The following is a 24,000-nucleotide window of genomic DNA, read 5'->3' as shown; positions in this document are numbered from 1 at the left end:
GCAAAATGAAAAGTAGTTGAAATCCAGGGTCATAGCCAGAGATCAATCCACTTCTAGTGATTTGGACTCATTCTAGTGCAGGTAATTTTTATTTTCTGCTTAACTAAGTCCCCAGTGCGCTTCTACCCAACCCCATCCCTGCTTCCAATCACCAGCCAGATGGCACAATGGATAAAATAGCACATGCCATAAAATGTTTTTTTTTTTTTGCTGTCTTGGTGAAACATCCAAAATTGCAACATTTAACTAACAGGAAAGGGGATGTGTGTGTTGTAGCAGCTATATATCCTTGGCACTAAATCACACTGCTAATCAATTTCATTGAGATGTTTTAGCTATTTCTTTTGCTTAAACCAGTTCCGGTCCATCTTCTTGCTTTATAAGGTGGTTAGGAAAAAATAGAAATTTAAAATAAAAATAAAACCCACAGTGAAATACAACCAACCTGTATTCAAAGTTCAGACAAAATGGAAATGCTGAAATAAATATAGAATGCAAAGCCACTATGGGCGGGAGTAGAAATTAGGGGTACAAAATTCTAGGGGTTCTGGTTGTCCAAGAGACAAGAGTAGGGTTGCCAGCCTCATGGTGGTGGCTAGAGATCTCCCAGAATTACAACTCATCTCCAGCTGACAAAGATCAGTTCCCCTGGAGAAAATGGCTGCCTTGGAAGGTGGACTCTATGGCATTATAGCCAGCTGAAGTCTCTCCCTTCCCTAAATCCCACCCTGTCTAGGCTCCACCTCTCAAATCTCCAATAATTTCCCAACCAGAAGTTTGCAACCCTAGGCAAGAGGGAATCCCCCAGCTACAGTTCTCATTTCCTACCACTGCTCAGAGTGTTACAAAAACAGGGAGGGTCGACACCTGACAATTGCTAACAGTTAGAGAATTCAAGACCACCTAACGAAATAAAGCTACTCCAAGTCAGTTTCATACAAAGTATTAATCATACATTAAGTGTTATTAATTGCCATTCAGTTCATTCACAATCATTATACAGTCTCCCTCCCCAGACCTATCAAGTGCTTAGTGCATATCACATATATTATTATTGGTAATGACCATTCCACTTCATACTATTTTTTTGTTTTGTCCAGTAGTTCAATTATTTTTATAATGGTCCAAATGGTCACAAGTCCATAATGGAAAGTCAGTATGAAACTGACTTGGAGTAGCTTTATTTCGTTAGGTGGTCTTGGATTCTGTAACTGCTCAGAGTGTTGGCAGCAGAAAAATAAAATAAAATAAAATAAAGTAAAATAAAATAAAATAAAATAAAATAAAATAAAATAAAATAAAATAAAATAAATGTCCATTGGGCCTAAGGTGTAATGTCACTTCCAGATGGAAAAAAATCAGAAATGATGTCACACCTCTCTAGGAATAACTGGAAACTCTATGGTTTTACCAGAAGTGCCATCACATCTTCACTGTCAGGCATTCCTTATGCCCCTGCCTCCTGAGTCTCCTTCTGGTTGCCAGACCCATGCGGCTCTCAGGATTGTAAAAATATCAACAGAAAATGCCAAGGAAAATCAGAACTCCTTAACTTCAGATCAGGAAGGGGATAAAAACCAGGATGCCCCAACACATGGTTGGATATTTGACCTATCATTAGTCCTTTCCAGAGGTTACAGACATGTTTATTGAGAATGTGCTCTAACTGTAATCCTACTGATAAACATAGAGCTAAGCTACAAGTGATTTTTTTCACGTGGAGAACACTTGATTGTTTTCACAAGTTTTCCTGGGAACTGAAGTCCGAGTGTCCTTCATATCTCTGTTAGAATCGCTGCCTGAAGAGCCAGAGAAAGCCAACTGCAGCAGCAGCTTTTGCAAATTGTTCCTCCAGTCACAAGACTGCTGGACAAGAGGGTTCTCAACAATCGTTTGGGGGAGGGCAGCTGCTACTTTCTCCCTGGGCGTCTTGCTCCCGGGGAGCTGCTCTGGAGAAAGCCGCCATGTCGGTGAAGCTCCAGCCACAGTGACAGTGGAAGAATCTGCTGCTGCTCTAACATGCCCTTCCCCTGCTCCTGACCTCCCGGAGAAAAACTGGAATGAGTGCATATTAGAGCAGCAGCATATTCTTCCACTGTCGCTGTGGCTGGAGCTTCACCAACATGGCGGCTTTCTCCAGAGCAGCTCCCCAGGAGCAGGATGCCCTGGGAGAAAGTAGCAGCTGCCCACCTCCAAAGATGGTTGAGAGCCCTCTTGTCCAGCAGGCTTGTGACTGAAGGAACGATTTGCAAAAGCTGCTGCTGCAGCTGGCTTTCTTTGTCTCTTCAGGCAGCAATTCTAACAGAGATATGAAGGACACTCGGACTTCAGTTCCCAGGAAAACTTGCGAAAACAATCAAGTGTTCTCCACTCGAGAAAAGTCACTTGTAGCTTGGCTCATAGTTGCGTGAACAGGGGCAATACACCTATATACTATGCACATACATTCTCATTACACATGAATGTAAACCTTCAAAAGATCAGTTCCTGTGTACAAAAGCTGTATTTGCATAACAAATACTTCATGTTAACCCCATGATTGCATGTATCGGGACGATGGTGGGTGATGCGCAGTCCTATTACATGTGGCTGGGTGAACTCCTGTAAGCTGTCTTGAGTTCCCCCTGGGAGACAGGCAGGGTATAAATGAAGTAAATAAAATTGAAAAATAATTAAGAATCATTGCTTGGCCACTACACTACATGGGTTCTTTAACATGATAAATAGTGTATAACATAGAAACGGCATAAAGATAATTGTGTTAAAATGGCCTAACGGAATAATTTAATTGAGAATGCCAGCCACACACACACACACACACACACACACATATGATGAAATCAAAAAGCTCACAATGACAACACAGAAAATCAAAATAAATGACAATTACATATCCGTAAGTCTATGTGTTATATCTTACCAGCTGCATCCAGCATTGACCCAGGGATTTTGTGTTCCCCCTCCCTAAAAATTATAGTCTCAAGACCTTTTTTATTATTAAGTGAGTAGAGAATGGAATTGCTTTGTAACCTCCACATTTAAGATCTCTATGCTTATTAGTATTCAGAAGCTTGGAACAGCAGAAGTTAATCATATTTAGCAGTTCTGACCAAAAACGATTTTTAAAAAGAAAGAAATTGCTTATATTATGCAGGCTGTATCATTCTCTTACAGAAAGCAAAAAAAAAATCAGCTCAACAATGAAGCAACTGGAATGCTTGCTAATCGCTATGATGGCTTGGATAAAAATAATACCACAGGCACACAAAACATGCAGATTCTATTGCATCTTAGGCACCTCCAATTGGCTTGAACTGTAACCAGCTTGCAAACTGTTACACAGCTGGGGTTTTGGGGCTTGGAAAACACAGGAGCTGCCTTTTGTTTTGAGAATGGTGGGACTTAAATTAATAGGCAGTAAAATGTAGCCAGAAACTCAAAGCTAAAGACACTTGCTAATGTGTGCATTTGTTGAAGGAAGCTAGGGGGCTTCATTGCTTGGAGGGGAAGAGAATGGGGCACCTGTGTGCTGGCTTCTGCACCCACATCACTCCTGTCCTTTTCTCGATGTTTAAAAAGATACCAAAGGTCTGTAGCACATCCACAGGAAAAAGCCAAGTAATTTAGTTCAGATCGGGGCTTTATCAGGGTATACTGCCACAGAGTCTACCCTCCAAACAAAACATTTTCTTCAGGGCAACAGATCTACGTCAACCACAAGGTGCAGCCTGGAGATTACTTGGAATTACAACTGATCTCCAGACACCAATTCGTCTGGAGAAAATAGCAGCTTTCCAGGGCGGACTCTAAAGCATTTTATCCTGCTGAGGTCCCTCCCCTCCCCCGCCATCTTCCTGCCAAATCTCCAGAAATTTCCCAACCCAAAGTTGACAAGCCTATCACGTCCCCCAATGTCAGGCTTCCTGGTGTTTTTTCCTGTTGCCAGAGATGATGCAACCCCCCTGGCAATTGCCTGCCATTGGCAGGCACCAGAGGAAAGTGTGCACCAAGCGCAGTCCCGGCAGTGCACAATGACATCACTTCCCTAAGTGATGGCACAGCATGACGGCGTCACTTCCCTAAGTGATGTCATTGCGCTAGACACTCCCATCCTTCACTGATGCCAGTTTTGGCACCAATGGCTGAATTTGCCCTGCACAAAGTGTGGGAGCACACCTGTGGCTGATGTGATGACATCATTTCCTGGAAGTGACATCATCTTGCAAGTCCCAGGAAAGACTCCAGGGAGCCAGGAGGTAAGTGCTGGGTTCCCCTTTCCTGGGAGGGTATAGGGACCTAGCAATCCTACCCAATGATAAGATGACTCTTTAGCTCTACCATGATTTTAGTGTTGCTGCATTTTTGTATATTTTTATCTGTGGAACATGCTTTTTAAGTGGGTTGCCTGGATTTAGCTAAACTACAAACTGAGATACCGATATTGGAAAAATGATAAATACAACTGAAGTGCATTTCTCACCCCTGCAGGGGAGAAACACAAAACAGAGAAGCATTTCTAATAGCCTCACTATTTTGAATGGAGCCTGGGAAGCAATAGGGAACCAGTACATACAGTGGAATGCTGGTATAATATGCTCCTCACAATCCACTCTGTCCTCTGTGAAGATATTTTGTGCTGACTTCCAAACTCTTTGCAAGGGCAGCCCTGCAGTGAGGTGCATTATACCAGCCTGATTATTTCAATTTGGTAAGACTGAAGTAATGTGCCATAAGACTGCACTATCAATCTGTCAGTTAAAAATACAGAAGGCAGAGAGGAAATGCTCTCTTATTTTCACTCTGCACTTGAATTCTAGTACTGAGGTGCCCTGGTGCTATTGGGTCTCTCTAGGATACAGATTCTAAAATGGCAACCTCACCAGTGATGCAACTATACCCCATACCCTGAAGAGTTTATGTTAGAAATGGGCACGGACAGAAAAAAAAACCGAACATGATGTTTGTTGTTCATTGCCATCCATGAACAGTGACTCACGAACAACCACGAACATGACCCTGTTCATGAACATGTTTGTGCTTGGACGTTCGTGGGGGCCAGCAGGCTCTCCTCCAGCCATCATCCAAGTTTGGTCAAGATCCCTACGGCACCACTCCCAGAAACCTGACCTGAGCAGGCAGCAGGAAAGGTACCAATAGTAAATAACAGCCTGGCCCAGAGCTGGGCAGCAGCCCTGAAACTTGAAGGGGTAGATCCCTACCACACCACTCCCAGAAACCTTACCTGTGCAGGCAGCAGGAAAGGTACCAATAATAAATAATAGCTTGTCCCCAGAGCCTGGCAGCAGCCCTGGAACCTGAAGGGGTAGATCCCTATCTCACCACACACAAAGAAAATTCAAGCTCCAATGCACTCATCCTGTCTCTTTAACAGCAGCTGTCTCTCCCTGAAAGCCACAGCTGGGAGCCCCTCTCCCTCCTGGTCTTTTCCTCTTGTAACAAATTTGGAGCTCCAGTCCACACTTGGAAGGAAGACCTGCCTATCAAGCTAAATTGGGCTTAGATTGGGGCAGGCTAGATGGAGCAAGCAGAGATCCAGGGCCTGAAACAAAGGTGAATGTCCAAACACGTAGTTTGAGAGACCTTAGGACAGTGATTAACATTGCCAAGCCAAGGTGGTGGGTTAAAGGGGGGGCATTGGGGTGTTGCAGATGCCACTATGCCACTTCTGGATACAACTCAGAAGTGACAATGAGTATCTCTAGGAATCAACAGAGACTTTATGGTAAAGTCTATGCTTTTTACCATAGATTTTCTGGTGAGTCCTAGACTTACCCATTGTCACTTTCAAGCAACCTACTGGCCAGAGACCGGTGACTTTTTTCTTTATTTTTCTCCTGCTGTTGCTCCAAGTGGCAGCAGGCAATGGACATGATCGGTGGGAGATTGCCCACCAGAAGTGGACACATAACAACCTTAGTAGTGAGCAAATCCATCGCTCGGATCCAACCTATGAGTTCTGCAAGTGTGGGGATTTTTCCTGATTCCTGCCCTCCTGCAGGAGACCTCTGATCAGCCCAAGCTATTCCTGGGTCCCTCGACCCAATGGAACAGCATTTCACGGGGGAGTTTTGGGCTGCTGTAGGAGCAGGGAATCAGTGAGCATTGCCCTTCCGTGCAGGCTTGCTTAGGCAGGATTCAAACTTATCAGTTGGGGAAAAGAAGATTTTACATTGTTGGCTTCTCCTCTAGTTTATCCTCACAACAGCCTTGTGAGGTAGGTTGGCTGAGGTGTGATTGGTCCAAGGTCAGTCAGAAGGCTTCCATGGCAGAGTGGGGATTTGAAAATGGGCCTCCCAGAAGTCAGTCCAACTCTCTAACCACTAGGCCATGCTGACCTTCCATAGCACAGAGGCATGGCCAACATGCTTGTGCTTCCTACCGCTCCCCATGTGTGTCTGTATTGGGCTTCTAACACTAAGTGGGAACCACAGACCCAACCTAAGTCCTCAAAGGGCATGCCCATAGTGGCTGTGATAAGCAATGCAACACAGTTTTGTATTCATAGTCCTAAGTATTTCATATATATGGATTTTTTTTGTTACTTGACACCCCAGAGTGGAGCAACCTGAAAATCCAGTTTGATCATCTAGATTGGATCCATATTTCCAGACATGAAAAGAACCCAGTTGAACTGGAACAAAGGTCAGTCTGGTCAAACATTCTGAAAAGGAGGAGTCATAGAATCATAGGGTTGGAAGGGACCTCCGAGGGTCATCTAGCCCAACCCCCTGCACAATGCAGGAAATTTACAAGTACCTTGATTGCTTCTTGGAAGTTTATATGCTGAGCATGAAGTTAGCAGCCTTCCCTTATGGTTAGCTCTCGGCATCCAGCATTCAGTGGTACACTGCCTCTGAATATGGAGGCTCCATTTTGTTATCATGGCTAATCGCTGTTGTTTGATCAGTCCTCCCTGTAGAGACTTTTGTTCGCTGCTGGTATGGGGAGGAAGTGGTTTGGAAGGCAACACCTGAGGAATTAAAAAAAATGATTTAAGAAATAAAACCTTAAAAAAAAAATCTAACTAGATCAGATTGGTTTTTAAAACACTTTACTGTAAGTGAGCACGTCTTAGCTCATGAGTCATTGTTGCCCTTTATTTCAGAGGCAGCTTATTATTTGGGTCCTCTGAATCTGACTTCATTGATTTTTTTTGCGGTAGCATTGCACACAGCCTGAGTGTGAGAGAGAGAAAGATGCCATTTTTCGGGACTGTATTTCATAAGCCGAATGGGTGTTTGTGATTTTTTTTTAAAAAGATCCTATTTTTCCACTGACCACAAACCTTCAGCTTCCTAGGAAACCAGGACATAACACAGTGTTTTCTAAAGATACAGCGAAGACCTGCGTGACTCCCAAGCCAGAAGTATATGTTTCTCTCTTCGAGTCTTTGCCTCTTATCTTGGGATGTTTTGTTTTGCTCGGCTGTCTTTTATGGGGATGAATTTAACGATAAAACAGGCAACTGCGACTAAAATAGCAAGAGTTTTTTTTTTAATTTGCTGAAGAGTAATCACATTGCTGGACGGATTTATTAGCAGGTTGGTAAATACGGTTTGCTACAGCCATTATGCTGGTATTGGACTCTGTATTTCTCATTCAATCTACCGTTTTTTGTATGTGTGTGGGGGTTGGATTTGGAAAGGCCTCAGTTCACACGCTTTAATCTTTCGGTTTCTGGGATTGATTGCAAGAAGTGCAGGATGTGTATTGACACTTATGAAAAGTGCTGCCTTTGAGGTTTGCACAACCTGCAAGCAGAAAGTGTCACAGCTGTTTGCATCAGACATGTGCAAGTTGATTAAATAAGAATGGAGAGTTTTAAACAGATGATTTTATCGGCTTTAGAATGATCTCCCCCACCTCTTTATAATCATCTTGAAAAATCTACCCTGAGCCAAGATAAATCTGAGTGGTTCATAGGGTTGTCAACCTCCTGGTGCAGCCCGGAGATCTCCTGAAATTACAACGGATCTCCAGACTACAGCTTTCCTGGAGAGAACGGCAGCTCTGGAGAATAGGCTGTATGGTATCACATTGCTGCAAAGCAACCTTCCCTCCCCAAACTCCACCATTACCAGGCTCTTCCCTCAAATCCATCAATTTCCCATACTGGAGTTGGCATCCCAGGTAGGTCAAGTGGGTGGAGTTTGGAACATCACGAGTTTGGGGCACATCAACCACTGATATTTTTTTCTGCTTATTTGCGCTCGATTTTCCCTTGCTCTCCATTTCCCCATATGTGTTTTCAGCAGGGCTTTTTTTCTGGGAAAAGAGGTGGTGGAACTCAGCGGGTTGCCCTCGGAGAAAATGGTCACATGGCTTGGTTTGGTTGCCAGTATCGCCTGTTAAAAGGACCCACTAGGAGGTGATGGGAAAGACCTCTGCCTGAGATCCCGGAGAGAGGCTGCCAGTCTGAGTAGACAATACTGACCTGGATAGACCTGTGGTCTGATTCGGTATACGGCAGCTTCATGTGTGACTTTCCAAATTCTCCTCTGGCAAACACAAGCTGCAAAATAAAATAAAATAAAATAAAATAAAATAAAATCCCTCTCCCCCACTTCTCTTCTATCCCACCCTAGTTTATCTCCCCTGTTGATATGGTCGGGTTGTCAAATTCGGGTTGGGAAATTCCTGGAGATTTGGGGAGAGCCTGGGAAGGGCAGAGTCTGGGGAGGGGATGGACCTCAACAGAGCTCTGATGTCATACAGTCCACCGTCTGAAGTTGTTATTTTCTCTGGAGGAGCTGATCTCTATGGTCTGAAGATCAGATGTAATTACCAGAGAACTAATCTCCCTCCCTGCCTCCCTGCCTCCCTGCCTCCCTGCCTCCCTGCCTCCCTGCCTCCCTTTCTTTCTTTCTTTCTTTCTTTCTTTCTTTCTTTCTTTCTTTCTTTCTTTCTTTCTTTCTTTCTTTCTTTCTTTCTTTCTTTCTTTCTTTCTTTCTTTCTTTTACTTCATGCTCACTGAGGGAATAAAACTGTGTCTGGAATCTTCAATTTCAGGCTGCTGCAATGGTTATCTTGACTGAATGCTGTATTTGAGTCCAGTGGTACTTTTCTCAGTTAAAGTCCCTTTCTTCGGATACCAGTGAGCTCAAATTCTGCTCTTCTCTTGCAAACTGACATGGATCCCTACCTGAAACTTGATCGAATCTTCTTCATATCAATGAGAAAAATTCCTCATATATAGAAAACTATTCTATGATATTCTTGTTTTTACGAGTTTTTGTTTAAATTATGGAAGAGTATTCAGTCACGTAAACCCCACATCCAGTCTGAAGTTGAAGAATCCAGGATGGTTCCCCATCTCCATGAGAACGAAGTCTTAGTGATACAGCCCGAGAAAATATGAAGGTATCTTATACTGCATCAGACCATTGCTCTATCAAGTTCAGTATTGTCTTTTCTGACGGGCAGTAGCTCTCCAGGGCCTCAGGAATACATCCTTCACATCAAGAGTTACCTGATACTTTTAACCGGAGATATTGGTGATTGAACCTCAGAATTTTCGCAAGCAAAGAAGATTTCTACCTCTGAGCCACGGCCCTGACCTTGTCATTAAACATTACTGGAGATTCTGCCATGATGATGTATCTTTTCTATCTGAATAAACTATTTTAAACTCGCTTTCCTTTTTGTTCATTAGGTGATGACCTGAAAACATCATGTCGGAGGTCCAGGGCACTGTGGAGTTTTCTGTGGAGCTACACAAATTTCATAATGTGGATCTCTTCCAAAGAGGGTGAGTCTGTGCAGTCTTGGTGTTAAAGATAAAACTTGTGAATCTGAAAGATAAACATATCCTGGAGTCCTTCCATGTTTCAGATGAGGATACTTGTAAGTTCCAGTTGTAAGGTGAAACTGCAAGTAGGTGTCTTGAAGTTTTGGAAACCATTATATTACATGGACAATATAATGCAGCACAGACATTCTTATGTTCTTAAATGCATGTACACCATGTAAGCTATGGTATGAGATAGCATCCATGCAATGCAAGAACAAGTTCTGCCCATTAAAGGGATTCCTATCAACAGGGATTCTTTCACACACATCAGATAATGTTCTTTCAATGTACTTAAGTGCTGGTTGGCAAGTAGATTTTTTTGTTTCACACAGAAAAATCCAGTTGCAAACAATTGCTAAAATGCATTGAATGTCCATCGAATGTGCATTATCGGGGGGCGTGGCGTCGGAGCCTTCGGGTATGGACGCACATTGAAAGATCTCTGTCTCCTTCCTCCCTGTAAACCCCGGAAAACAGCTGATATCGCTTACCCTGCATTATATATTTGAGAAAGCAGACGCAGAGGGAAAAGAAGATCTATCCAAAATCAGCAAGAAATTTGCAGCAGCTCTTTTACAGCACAACTCAAACTATGCCTCAGGAACGCAGCAAGGCCGAGCTATCCAAAATGGCCGACAGGAAACTTGTAGAAACAAATGCAGCAGCAAAAACTAATAACCACTCCCTCGAGGCACAGTTTGCAAAATTTGAAGAAAACCTGCTCAAGCAAATGACGCTGCTCATCCAACCGCTATCTACACAATTAACAGAAATCAAATTAGAACTTCAAAAGACAAATCAAACAGCTGAAAGTGCTATGGAACTTAGTATCATGTCTCAAAGAGACGTAAGAGAAATATATAATAAACTAGAACAGCAGGAGGAAAGAATTCTTCACCTGGAAGTGTCAGCTCGTTACAGAAATCTCAAGCTCCGTGGGATTGAAGAGTCCCTTATAGAAAATGAAAATATAATCAGAACATTAACACCTTGGCTATCTAAGCTGCTGGGCATTAAGGAAGGCACAAACCAACTCATAACAAAAGCTTATTGCATTGGATCTTTAAGCCAGCAGAAAAAAAGAAATATGCCGAGAGATATCATTATTGAAGTACCAGACACTAACATCAGGAAGAAAATAATCAATGAAGCAAGATCCAAAGGCTTTCTATTATTCAATAACACCCAGATACAAGTATACAGTGACCTGCCTAATGAAGTTCTCTTAAAGAGAAAAGAACTTAAACCCACAACCGAGACTTTGAGGAGAGCGAAAGTACAATACAAATGGTGGAATTACACGAAACTACTGGTCTATCACAAAGGACATCGTCTTATTGCTTCGGACTACGACTCTGCAGCATCAATGTTAAATGAACTGAACCTAGAAGAACCAATGGAAACAAGCAAACCAAGTCAAAAAAGAAAATTTTCTCAGTCAACATCTTCATCCCTCAGAAGGGAAGTAAAAATTCAGTAAGAGACAATTGATTTAGACACTTAGCCACAATGCTAAAATTTAAGGGAAGCGTTATCATAATACTCTTTATTGAAGATTCAAAACGGGGTAAGAAAGGGAGGGGGGAGTTCGGTCCTTTCAATGTAACTCCTTTTTTAGTTAAGCCCGGTAAGTTTTGGTATATACCAAACTAGTGTGTGAATAGAACACACTAGCTAAAAGGGCTTTGGGGAACAAATCTATTATTTTTGTGCAGTTTGTAACAACTGGCCAGGGGATTTGTGGGAGGGAAAGGATTTGAAATAGATCTCCCATTATTGTGATCTTAGAGCTAATCAACCAAGAGTTCCGTGGGAGGGAAAGATAAGATAACTAGGGAAAGGGGAAAGGGAAACATCAAGGGAGGGGGAGAAATTTCCAAAGCTCATTTGTATTGCTAATTCAGACTTAAAGGGCAAAGTTGGGTGGGTTAGGGAGGAGGAGGGAATAGAAAGGAAAAGAGAGGGGGGAAAGGAGGGGGGAAAGGGGGAAAATTAAACGAAATAAGTTGATTTATCTAAACAAAGGATATAAGAAAATAGAACAGAGTAAGGAGTTAGAGAAAAGGAGTGGACAGCTAGGGAAAATCAAATAAATTCTTCTATATTACATTCAAACTACTTAGTGTGAAACTACAACACTGCAAAAAAGAGGGAAAGAAAAGGGTAAGAGGTCAGTGGAAAGGAAATCAAACAATTTATTTTCAATAACTATTTGAAGTGTGAATAAAACACTTCACTAATAGAATCATTTCTCTTATTTTATTTTGGCCTATTTTTGTCTTGAAATAAACAAAAGAGAGAAAAGAGAAAGAGGCAAAGCTTAGAAACGTTCAAGGGTAATTGCTAAGTTATATAAAGCTGAATTCATTGTTCAAGTTAATAAAAATCTCCATAAGTTATAAACACAGAAAATCATTTAACTTTTACTTGTTTAAATTTACTTGATACCTGTACCAAAGAACACTCTAAAGATTATTTATAGATCCTATTGATATAGTCACTACTGCAGCAATTTGTGATCTCTTCAGACAACGTTAGAAGGGAAAGTATATACACCAAGCTTAACAAGTCAAAATAAAACTTTTCAAGTGAACAGGAATTTACTAATCTATTAAAACCTTTAATACTAAGTATCCACAATTCATCTTAGCTACTAAAGATCCTTCATATAAAGCTAGCAAGTTCTTCTATAAATTGAATCCTACCAAACAGTACAAAACTACCACCTATAAATTAATTGCCATAATTGGAAGAAAATTGATTGGGGGGAGAAATACCACATCATCAATTAATTAAACCCTTATTCTCGATTTTATTAATCTACCTTGAGATAGTGCTATTACCAAATAATTAATTAAAATACATTTTTAAAAGAGGGGGGGAATTCATCTGAACAATTCATTAGATTCAATATGTCATCAAATATTAAAATCACCTCTTTTAATGTTCGTGGTCTAGGTAACCCCATTAAAAGAAAACGCATTTTGGCAAACTTAGCTAAAACAAGGTCAGACATCATCCTTCTTCAAGAAACACATCTCCACCCCATAAATAGTCAAAATCTAAAAGCAAGCTGGATACACCTTCAATACCATGCAAAAGGCACTTCTAAGGCGAGGGGAGTAGCTATCCTAATCTCTAGAACCATTTCTTTTCAACATCAAAGCACATTAAGTGATCCCAAAGGGAGATTCATTTTTGTAAAGGGCAAAATAGGATCACAAACTTACACCCTAGCTTCAATTTACGCCCCAAATTCAAATCAAATTGCATTCTTGGAAGACAGTTTAAACAAATTGACTTCTTTTCAGGAAGGTGAACTGATCTTGGGAGGAGACCTGAACTACATAGTAAACCCAAAATTAGACAGATCCAAACCTAAAAACAAAAAATGTAAAAAAGAAACTTCAAATACTAAGCTAGCAAAGCTTCTAGACAATAACTTTCTAACAGACGTATGGAGACATTTACATGGTATAGAAAAGGATTTCACATACTATTCATCTAAATATAACATCTATACTAGAATAGATTACATTCTAATTTCCAATACAGCAATAAATAGGCTACTTTCCTCTGAAATAGGTAATATCACCATATCAGACCATGCCTGGACTAGTTGTACACTGATGGCCACCCAAGACACATTGAAACAAAGGCATTGGTCATTCAATAAATTACTCATTAACAACCAAAATGCTATCAAAGAAATTAGCAATAACATTGAGCTGGCTATAAAAGAAAACACAACAGATGATGTTAATTCATGCATTGTGTGGGATACAATTAAAGCAGTTACTAGGGGCCATATCATTTCTTTATCATCACAACTAAATAAGAAGAGAAATGTCATGAAACAGGAATTAATAGAAAACATCAAAGCACTAGAACTCAAGCACAAAAAAACTGGTAGCAAACAGACATATAAAAAGTTATTGATTCAGCGTAAATTATTAGAAACCTTAGAAACTAACAAAATTTTGAAAAATCTCCAATATGTTAAGCAAAACTACTGGTATAACAATCCGAAATCATTGAGGTTACTATCATATAAAATAAAAGAAAAAAAATCATCCAATATCATTAAACAGATATATGATAAAAATGGGAAACTACAATTCAAAACAAAAGAAATTCTTGATACTTTTGTCAATTATTATAAACAACTTTATTCATCTAAAATACCAAATGAAGAGAAAATTACACATTTCTTAAAATCACTCAAGAATTTAAAACAATTGGATGACGAACACCGTTTACTCTTAAACAGCCCCATCACACATCAAGAAATACTTGATGTTATTAAATCACTCAAAAATAACAAAACTCCAGGACCTGATGGCTACCCATCAGAATTTTATAAAAAGTTTGCCACACTAATTGCTACTCCACTAATGCATGCTTGCAACACAGTTTTAAATACCGGACAAATACCCCCATCATGGCTCACTGCAACGATCATAGTAATCCCTAAACCAGGTAAAGACTCGACTAAAACAACTTCTTACAGACCTATTTCATTACTAAATCAAGATTATAAAATTTTTACAGCTATACTAACTAAAAGGTTGAATTCATTTATTACACATTACATACACCAAGATCAATCAGGTTTCATTCCAAACAGAGATTTAACTAATAACATCTATAAGACACTCAACTTAATTTCACACAGTCAAAAAAAACAATTAGAATCAATATTTCTATCTTTGGACATAGAGAAAGCGTTTGATTCTCTAGAAATATCGTACTTAAAACAAGTTTTACACTGCATGGGATTTGGAGAGACATTCCTCAAAATAATAAATGCTATATACTCACAAGCAACTGCCCAAATAACAATTAACAATCATCTATCCCACAAAATATTAATCCAAAGAGGCACGAGACAAGGGTGTCCTCTCTCACCAATCTTATTTGCGTTGGCTATCGAACCGTTGGCTATAGCTATTAGGGAAGACCCCAAAATACAAGGAATTAACATAGAGAACAATCAATATAAATTAAGTCTTTTTGCCGATGACATGGTTGTATATATTACAAATCCCATAGATTCTCTATACCCACTCCAAAATAAACTACTGGAATTCGGCTCAATTTCGGGCCTTACAGTCAATCAATCCAAGTCACAGCTCTTTCCAATATTTCTCCAAGCAAACACTGTTACACATATCAAACAATCTAGTCAGTACCACTGGAACCATAAGCAAATGTCATATTTAGGCATAACCATCCCTAATAACCTTAACCAATTGATGGAACTAAACCACATCAAAACAATCAACCAAATTAAAGCAGATCTACATAAATGGGGAAGGATTACACCCTCATGGTTAGAACGATACCACCTAATTAAGTCATTTGTACTTCCAAAATTACTCTTTTTTTTGAGGGCAATACCGTTAACAATTCCACAAAAGAAAATTAAATCATGGCAACAATTATTAAACCAATTCTTATGGGGGAAGAAACATCCAAGAATAGCCTTTAAAACTCTTAAGCTAAGAAAACAGCAAGGAGGCTTTAAATACCCTGATCTAGAACTCTATCAGACAGCCACCAGACTATTCAATACATTACAAATTGTAATTACAGCAAATAAGACTGACTGGATCGCAATCTTGGAGTCAGAACTTAAACATTGCAATATACAAAATATGTTTTGGAACACAAAAAAAGATCGACCCCACAAAATAAATAACCCTTTTCTAGAATCAATAATCAATACCTGGGATCGTACAAGATTCAAACTTATACCACAATTCTCAAGATTCTCTTCTTTTATAGAACAGCATTGGTTCCCTCCAGGGCAAACTAAAGCCTTTAAAAATATATGGCTCCAAGCAAATATGATCCGCATAATTGATATAACAACAAAAAAGGGAATCATAAACAAAATAGAATTAGAACAAAAAATAAAACACAAGATTCACTGGTTTGCCTATTTTCAACTCTCAAACATGCTACAACAAATAAAAATACAAGAATTACTTAAAAAGAACGCAACCGATTTTGAACTCCTACTTGATACCAAATCACTCAAACAAAAGGGATTAATTTCTAAACTATACAACATCCTTTTATCTCTCAACCAAATTAAAACTCTAAAATGCCAAACAAATTGGCACTTAGATTGCAACATAGAGCTAACACCTGAACAATGGAGAGAAATATGGACTGCAAACATTCTAAAACCTAAGACAGTTACCTCCCAAATCCAAAATTACAAAATCATTCACAGATGGCACATAACACCAAGAAAACTCTCACTAATAACTAAAACAAATCCTCCGCTCTGCTGGAAAGAGTGTGGAAATATAGGAACGTTTAAACATTGCTGGTGGGAATGCCCCCGAATAGAACCTTTTTGGAATGATATATTATGTTATATAAAAGAAATAACGGGCTACAAAATCCCCCTTGATCCAAAGATCATATTCTTGAATGTATGGGATACTTTCGAAATTCCACAAATAAGAAAAGATCTAATTAGCAACCTTTTGGTTGTAGCTAAGAACTTGCTAGCTTTACACTGGAAATCAAAGACGGTTCCCACAGCAGAAAAATGGTTAGAAAAAATATGGGACCACTATAGACAAGAAAAAATACATGACGAATTATACCAGAGTGAACACTATTTGAAAGAAACTGATTTTATTGCAAAATGGTTACCATTCATTGAATTCATTTCCAATACAAATCACTCTCCACCTAAGCATTTACTTTTTGTTACTCAGATTTGAAGCAACGACTATCAAATAATTGAAAAAAAATGCTAGTTGTCTTTAACTATATTGGCATGACGTTTATTGTATATAGTTCACTAAGACTTTGTTGTTGTTCTATTTTACTGTTTTTGTTTGTTTGTTTGTTTGGTTTAAAAAAATAAAAGAACTTGGCACAAAAAAAAAAAAAAAAAAAAGAATGTGCATTATCCAATGTGTGTGGAAGCAGGGAGAGAATAACACACTGGAACCGATTAAACAGGCATAAGCTTGGACACGGTGATTATTTGAGCTCTGATTTTTCTCTGTCCATATGTGTGAGAGATCTGGTGGTCATGAAGAAGGCAGATGGTTCAGAAAAGGGAGAGCAGCCAGACCAGGACCAGGAGGCTTATAGGGCCAGATAAAACTAGGGCCGATTCCAGACGGCCCTCCCCATCACAAAACGTCGCGCGTTGTCGCGCGTCGTCGCGCAGAAAATGCGAAATATCGCGTTTTCTCACGCGAGTTTTGCACGACGTCGCGCAAAAGTCGCGCGAGAAAACGCGAGAAAACGCGTTTTCTGCGCGACGGCGCGCAACGTCGCGCAACGTTTCGCGATGGGGAGGGCCGTCTGGAATCGGCCCTGATTGGCTTCTTGTCTTTCATTATGGGTTGAATATGGTGGGGGAATCTGCAGTGGTGACAGCTGGGACCAGGTCAGCAATTCACTTTGGCTTGCTAGCTGGCGTGCGGGATCAGGAAAGGGGTCCTTGGATCCCTAGTTTGAGACCACTGGTGTCATTTCTGTACCCCTACATCCATGCCATTGTTCTATATGGTGAACCATTGCTAATGCTGTATCTTAATGTCATTTTGTGAATGCCTTAACCATCACTTTCATTTCACAAGCATCCTGAGAACACAGCTGTCTTATCTCCTTCCTTTGAAGCTCCCAGGAGCGACCTTGCACTGTCTGAAATGTTACAGTTTAATCATATGCCTTTTGTCCTGGCTAGGCTGATGTGTAAACCCTAGAAGAAATTTCCAGACCGTTTCCCGCACAAACCTGTGGTCCAGGTGGGAGGGAGTAAATGATTGGGTATTTAGAGATGTACTTTCTTCAAGTCTCTATTCCTGTCAATAAAGCATGTACTACTTAGATGCTTTCCTGCTTCTGAGTAATCCTATGGATATATATAATGGATATATATAATGGAGCATTTATATATAAATGACTGGATTTCTGAATAAAACCATTTAACCAAGAGCTTGGACTTCTTGTTGCAATGGCACAGAGATCTGGGATAGTTAGTTAGTGAATTCCACCAAAGCTAAGTTGATGGATTTTAGGTGGGGAATACACTTTCCCAGGAACAACTTATATACTTATGAATGCCATTTGATTAGCTCCTCAATCATGGACAGGAGATCTTCTCATGGAAGGAGGGAAAGGAATGTGTTAAGTGGGGATGACTCTGTGAGACCTTTGTTTGCACTGGATTCCTTTGGGGCTGGCAGGACTGTAAATCCAATCACCTCTTAATCACTCCGCATTTCTGTGCGGCATTCCATTCATGCCGTGTTCTCCTGGGTGGGATTCAGCAACTGTTGGAAGTCCTCTGATGGCAAGACATCTGCCATTTTAAATCCAGAGACCTAGTGACTTTTAATATCACATGCAACCATATTAAAAATGGCTATTAAAATGACGGAGGCCGGGCTGACCGCTTACAGGAAAGCCTGGCCCCACCAAGTTTCTGGGTGGCTGGATGCATGCTACTATGTTTGGATTTGAACAAAAATTCACAGGTAGACCATCTAGTTTTTCCTGTGACTATCAGATTCCCCCGTGCCAGGTCAGAGTCTGGGGCTGTGTTACCCTCTGTGGTGGTGGAGAGTACACTCAAGTCATCATTGACTTATGATGACCCCTGGTGAGTGTTTCATGGCAAGAGATGAACAGAGGTGGTTTGCTATTGCCTGCCTCTCCAGCTGTGGTCTTTGTTGGAGGTCTCCCATCCAATTACTAACAAAGGCCGACCCTGCTTAGCTTCTGAGATCTGACGAGATCAGGCTTACCTGGGCTATCCAGGTCAGGGCGTAGTTCCATCTAGGAGGGGGATTAATGTAGAGCAATGCTCATGCTCTCTCCTTTGCCAGCTGCCTCTCCCCAAACTCTGTCTATTCCTGCTTGGACACTATGTTATAATTTAGGGAGATTTCCAGACTCCATGTGGAAGTTGGTAATCCTATCTCCATGTATGATACCTTGCATGTTTTGAAAGTTGTTTGGGATATAAATGTAGCTAATAAATGCCAGCAAGGAGTAGAAAAGTGTAAGAGTCCAGTAGCACCTGTAAGACTAACAAAATTTATGGTAGGGTATGATCTTTGATGAGTCATAGCTCACTTCTTCAGAAGGTGTCTAAAGTAGGTATCTGAAGATGTGAGCTGTGACTCATCAAAGCTGATACTCTACCACAATTTTTGTTACTTATAGGTGATACTGGACTCTTGCCCTTTTCTATTTTTCTAACACGACTACCCATCTTGATCCAAATGCCACCAAGAATGAAACGTTTAATTGCGTTAGTGACCAGAGAAAACAACGGGGATGGAGAAATACCTAACTTTGAATAAAAAACGTGAGGACCATTTGGAAAGTCCGAAAGGTCAAGCATGTGTGATTTAATTTTTGCAAAGAAAAGCATATATGAGGGCTTTCTCTCTCCTGAATTCACTCTGTCACCTGTGATTTAATGACTGGTGACAGCTAATCCTCCAGCAAAATTAGTTTAGGCCTTCTGACATTTTTTAATAAACTAGAAAATAAAGTTATCCACATCTGTCACGAATCAATTGATTGATTTGTCTGCTTATCTCAGAAGTCTTCATTGAATCCCTTTTCTTCTGAAGTCCTTTTGATATTTATTGACATGGATCTGTGTTTGTGTTTAAATATATAAAAGATTAACAAAGGATACCAAGACCAGAGCAAAAACAATTTTAAGGGGAAATTAAAAAGAGAAAGTTTCCAGCAATTAGGACAAAAGAAGATTCCCAAACTATGTATTTGAATGTATTAGGAATTGTCCATTGCTTTTTTATTTCTGCATTTTGTAAGAGTACTGTAATGCAGTCTTATTGTGTCTGGACATAGAGTTGTATGCATTAAGATTAGACAGATCAAAGAGAGATCTATGCAAGGTAGATCTAGCAATGTCTACTAGCTATGATCAGAGGTAGTAAACTTCTGAATATCAGCACTAGGAGGCAATTTTGGGGAAAGCCTTGACCTGTTTGAACTGTTTGCTAAACCTGAAGGGCAACTGATGGGCCACTGCAGGATTTGAGTCCAGTGGCACCTTAGAGACCAACTAGATTATCAGGGTATAAACTTTTGAGACCCTGACCTGGATACCCCAGGTGAGCATGATCAACCGTCAGCTCTCAGAAGCTAAATAGAGTAGGTCTTGGTTAGTAATTGGATAGGAGACTTCCAATGAAGACCACGGTTGAAGAGGCAGGCAATGGCAAACCACCTCTGTGTATCTCTTGCCATGAAACACTCACCAGGGGTCACCATAAGTCAATGATGACTTGAGGGCACTCTCCTCCAAACTTTTGAGAGTCAAAGCTCCCTTCTTCAGGCCGTTGTGTGAGACACGATGGTGAGCTAGGTGGGCCACTCCTCTGATCCAATTGACCACCTCTATTGTTCATAATATTATATTTTAGTCGCATTTTCCCAGTTTGCAGGGTTGCCTGTGTGCAATCTTGTTTACAATCACACCAAAAATGGGTTTTTTTTGCAGTGTTTTATCAATGTGTCCATTAGGGACATTTTGGGGTGAGATGCAAATGAACGTAATAAATTGAAAGATAAGAGATATGCACATCCTTGAACGTTTGTATTCTTTAGTTTGAATTTTTTTAAAAACTCTCCTCTAAGAGGGCTCTGACCTAAATAGCTCAGGAGAGCCTGATCTCATGAGATCTCAGAAGCTAAGCAGGGTCAGCCTGGGTTAGTAATTGGATGGGAGACCAAAGAAGACCAGGGTTGCAGAGGAAGGCAGTGGCAAACAACCTCGGTTAGTGATGGACCTGAGTTTGGTTCAATAGAAGTCATAAAGGCTTCTGGGTAGAAGGAATCATGTTAACTGACCCAAAGGGTTTGCTTAGGTCAGTTTTTCCTTACATGGCTCTAAAGTAAGCTAACAAAATATCAGATGTAAAAAGTCAAGTGAAACTCTAAAAACAAATCAAATGAGATTTTGGTCACTTCTACATGTTCCTCCCCCCCCCCCCCGGGCTTTCTCTGTCCCAAAGCCGAGTCTTCCCAACCCCCTTTCATAACTCACCTTCCATACACAACGTCCTCATGCGTTTTTTGTGTGTGTTCGTAGCGGAAGTAAAAAAGGTCCCAAAACAGAAAGTGCGTTCTTTCTGCACCTCGTCACAAATAATGTTGGTGCAGTCCTGCCCAACTTTCCTTTATTTTTTGAGCACATGCGGGATTGCACTATATCATTGTCCTGTCTTTCAGTTTCTATAGAAACTGGGCATGCGTAGTACTCTGTTCTCTACCGTTGATTTCCCAAAGTTTTAAATGCAAAAGTGTTTAATAAATATGCGAACAGTAGAGTAGCACCATCACACGATTTCATATCCTACTATATAAAAGGCAAACCATGTTCCCTAACACTCACTTCTTATCCCCACAGAGGCACAGTATACAGGGATAAGAAGCGAGTGAGGGGCAAAATGGATTGTCTCTCTGCTGCCTCCTCAGGGCTTCCAGAGGCCTGGAAGAGCTTAGCACAAACTGTGGGAAGGCTCAGTGCAGCGGCAAGGCCCTCCCAATGTCCCATAGCCGTGGGGGTGGTGCTCCCCACTACCTCTGTGGGGCCTTGGGAGAGCCGTGCGCAAGCCAAGCAGTGGCAGAGGGATCAGAGGAGGAGGGAGCCCTTGCTCTCTTCCTCATCCCCCTCTTGACTGATGCCGTGGGGAGAGGCATGGGGGTGAGGGGAAGTGCTGCTAGGAGCAGTTGTATTTTCCTAAAGAACAGGCTTTAATGTTAGTTTGAAATAAAATCAGAAACGGCATTTTGTTCCCAATGTTGTTCCTAAACTGCTAGTCCGATTGCTGAGTGATCCAGTGTAGCAAGCACTGCATCGTTATAGCGTAAGGACCATTTTAAAATGTTTTTTAAAAAAGGGAGGAGGACTTATACGATCGTGCATGCGAGCCAGACGCTTGTGTAGGAGGGGCAATGGCAAGAGGAGGGGTTGGCGATTTGTGGGAGGGCACTTCAAAAGTGCAAAAAAGCCTCCAGATGCATTGACACGGTAGAGAATCAGGCGGAAAAAAGCGGCCTTAAAAATGAAAACGGAACAAAACAAGTTTCACAAAAAATGTTCAAAACCTGGGATCATCATGACCTGCTCGCACATGGGAAACGATGACGTATGTAATGAGTGAGATAACCCGCCGAATTTCTGTTAGCAGGCCGTCACATGTGGAAGCGACCTTTGTAGCTTAAAGCGTAGCATTCTGGTACAGAAGATGAGGTGAAAGAAAATCTGTTCTCCTTCAAAGCAAGGAAGTAGGGGTTTGCAGTTATTAGCTAGATGAAGTAAGGCTTTGCAGTTTATGTATAACTGCTGCATTTTCATAGAATGTATAGGAGCATGTAACTTGCTGTAGTGTAATCATTACCTTCACTGTAACTCGCTGACATAGCTTTAAACAGTATATAATTTCTGTCTGTCAAACATTTCTTCCCGCTGTTAATACTTTAAAAGCTTCCTTCCAGATTCAGTGTGTATTTTTGGCTCGTACATATTTATTTATTTATTTATTTGCAGTCCACCTTTCTCGCTGAGACTCAAGGCAGATTACACAGTATGAAATTAGTACAATATGTATCAACTACATTTCCATACAGTATCAAGGACATTTCCATAAACAATACCATAGAGTAAATAGACGCAAGTTTAAAAAGATATAGCATTAGCAAGAATCCAGTACAAAGTAGAAGAAAATACTGAAACAGAACATAATCACTTCTAGGATTGATATTAGACAACTTAAAGCACAGGTAGTGCATAGCAGTACATATTTAAAGCAACAGATAATATGTAAGGCAACATAGTGATGAAGTCTATGGTCCCTAACTCATTAGCAAAGCATCTGAGACCCCATCCCTACAATACAGCCCTCCCATTTGAGTAAAAAGCCTTTTTGAATAATTCAGTTTTGCATCGTTTGCGGAAAGCCTGGAGACTGGGGGCTCTCCTGACCTCCTCAGGCAGGCCGTTCCACAGGGTAGGGGCCACCAAAGAGAAAGCTCGTGTACAGGCTGCTGTTGATTTTGTCCATGTGCAGCATCGCACCTGCAGGAGACCCTGTTCAGATGAACAAAGCTGCTGTACAGGGACATAGCAAGGGAGGCAGTCCCACAGGTATGCCGGACCAAGGCCATGAAGAGCTTTGTATGTAATAACCAATACCTTGAACTGAGCACGGTAGCCAATGGAGTGACTGCAGGATGGGAGTGATGTTCACGTTACTGCTCGCTCCTGATTACAGTCGAGCTGCAGCATTTTGCACTAATTGGAGCCTCCTAGTTAGCTTAGATGGGAGACCTATGTGTAATGCATTACAACAGTCAAGCCTTGATGTTACCATAGCATGGATCCAGGCGGTCAGGTCGGCTGTGTCGAGATAAGAAGGCATCTTCCAGGCAAGAGTGACGTTGTAAAATGCATTTTCTGCCACTGCCTTAACTTGTTTTTTAGTAGTAACATTGGATCCAGTATAACTCCTAGGCTCTTAAGCAAGTCGGTGAGGGTCAAACAAACTCCGTCGAAAGTGGGGAATACAATATCCTTCAAGTTCTCTGCAGAGGCTAACATTAGTCTCTTGCCATGACAACCCTGCCGAGGGTTGCCAGAAGTCAGCGATGACTTGAGGGCACTCTCCACCACCACTGTCAGAGGAAACTGTAGCTCAAAGTCATTGGAATGAAATAGGGGCAATCTGCTCACCACTATTTGCCTAACATGCTAGCGAAGTGGGATTGACAATCTCTTGGTGGGGCCTGGAGATCTTCTGGAGTTAAGCCTGATCTACAAAAATCACTTCCCTTGGAGAAATGACTACTTTGGAGGGTGGGCGTTACAGCATTATACCCTGCTGAAGTCCCTCCCCTCCCCAAATCCCACAATCCTCAGGTTCCAACCCCAAATCTCCAAGAATTTCCCAAGCCAGAGTGGCAATCCTGTACATTTACCTGCTATGTCCACTTACCTGGGAGTAAGTTCCCTTGAACTTGGTGTCATTTACTTTGAAGTAAGCATGCTTATTGCCTGGGAACATGATTATATATGAGAGCCTAGAAGCATTGTGTTCAAAGTTCATTCTAGATGGCCACTATTATTATTGCAAATTCTCATTCCTGCTGTGCCCTTCTGAAATTGG

General features: G+C 40.9%; 1 protein-coding gene across 1 annotated transcript in view; it reads left to right on the top strand.

Annotated features, from left to right (window-relative positions):
• Positions 1–9,692: 9,692 nt before the first annotated feature.
• FAM135B (family with sequence similarity 135 member B) overlaps positions 9,693–24,000 on the top strand; it is a 157,774-nt gene continuing 143,466 nt past the window's right edge. Inside the window, exon 1 of the mRNA XM_054985916.1 lies at positions 9,693–9,769. Within this exon, the coding sequence (XP_054841891.1) occupies positions 9,693–9,769 (77 nt within the window). The remainder of the gene's footprint in view (positions 9,770–24,000) is intronic.

This window comes from Eublepharis macularius, chromosome 7 (assembly GCF_028583425.1).
Source record: "Eublepharis macularius isolate TG4126 chromosome 7, MPM_Emac_v1.0, whole genome shotgun sequence".
NCBI lineage: Eukaryota > Metazoa > Chordata > Lepidosauria > Squamata > Eublepharidae > Eublepharis > Eublepharis macularius.
The sequence above is the reverse complement of the archived record's forward strand: the minus strand, read 5'-3'. Positions and strand labels throughout refer to the sequence as shown.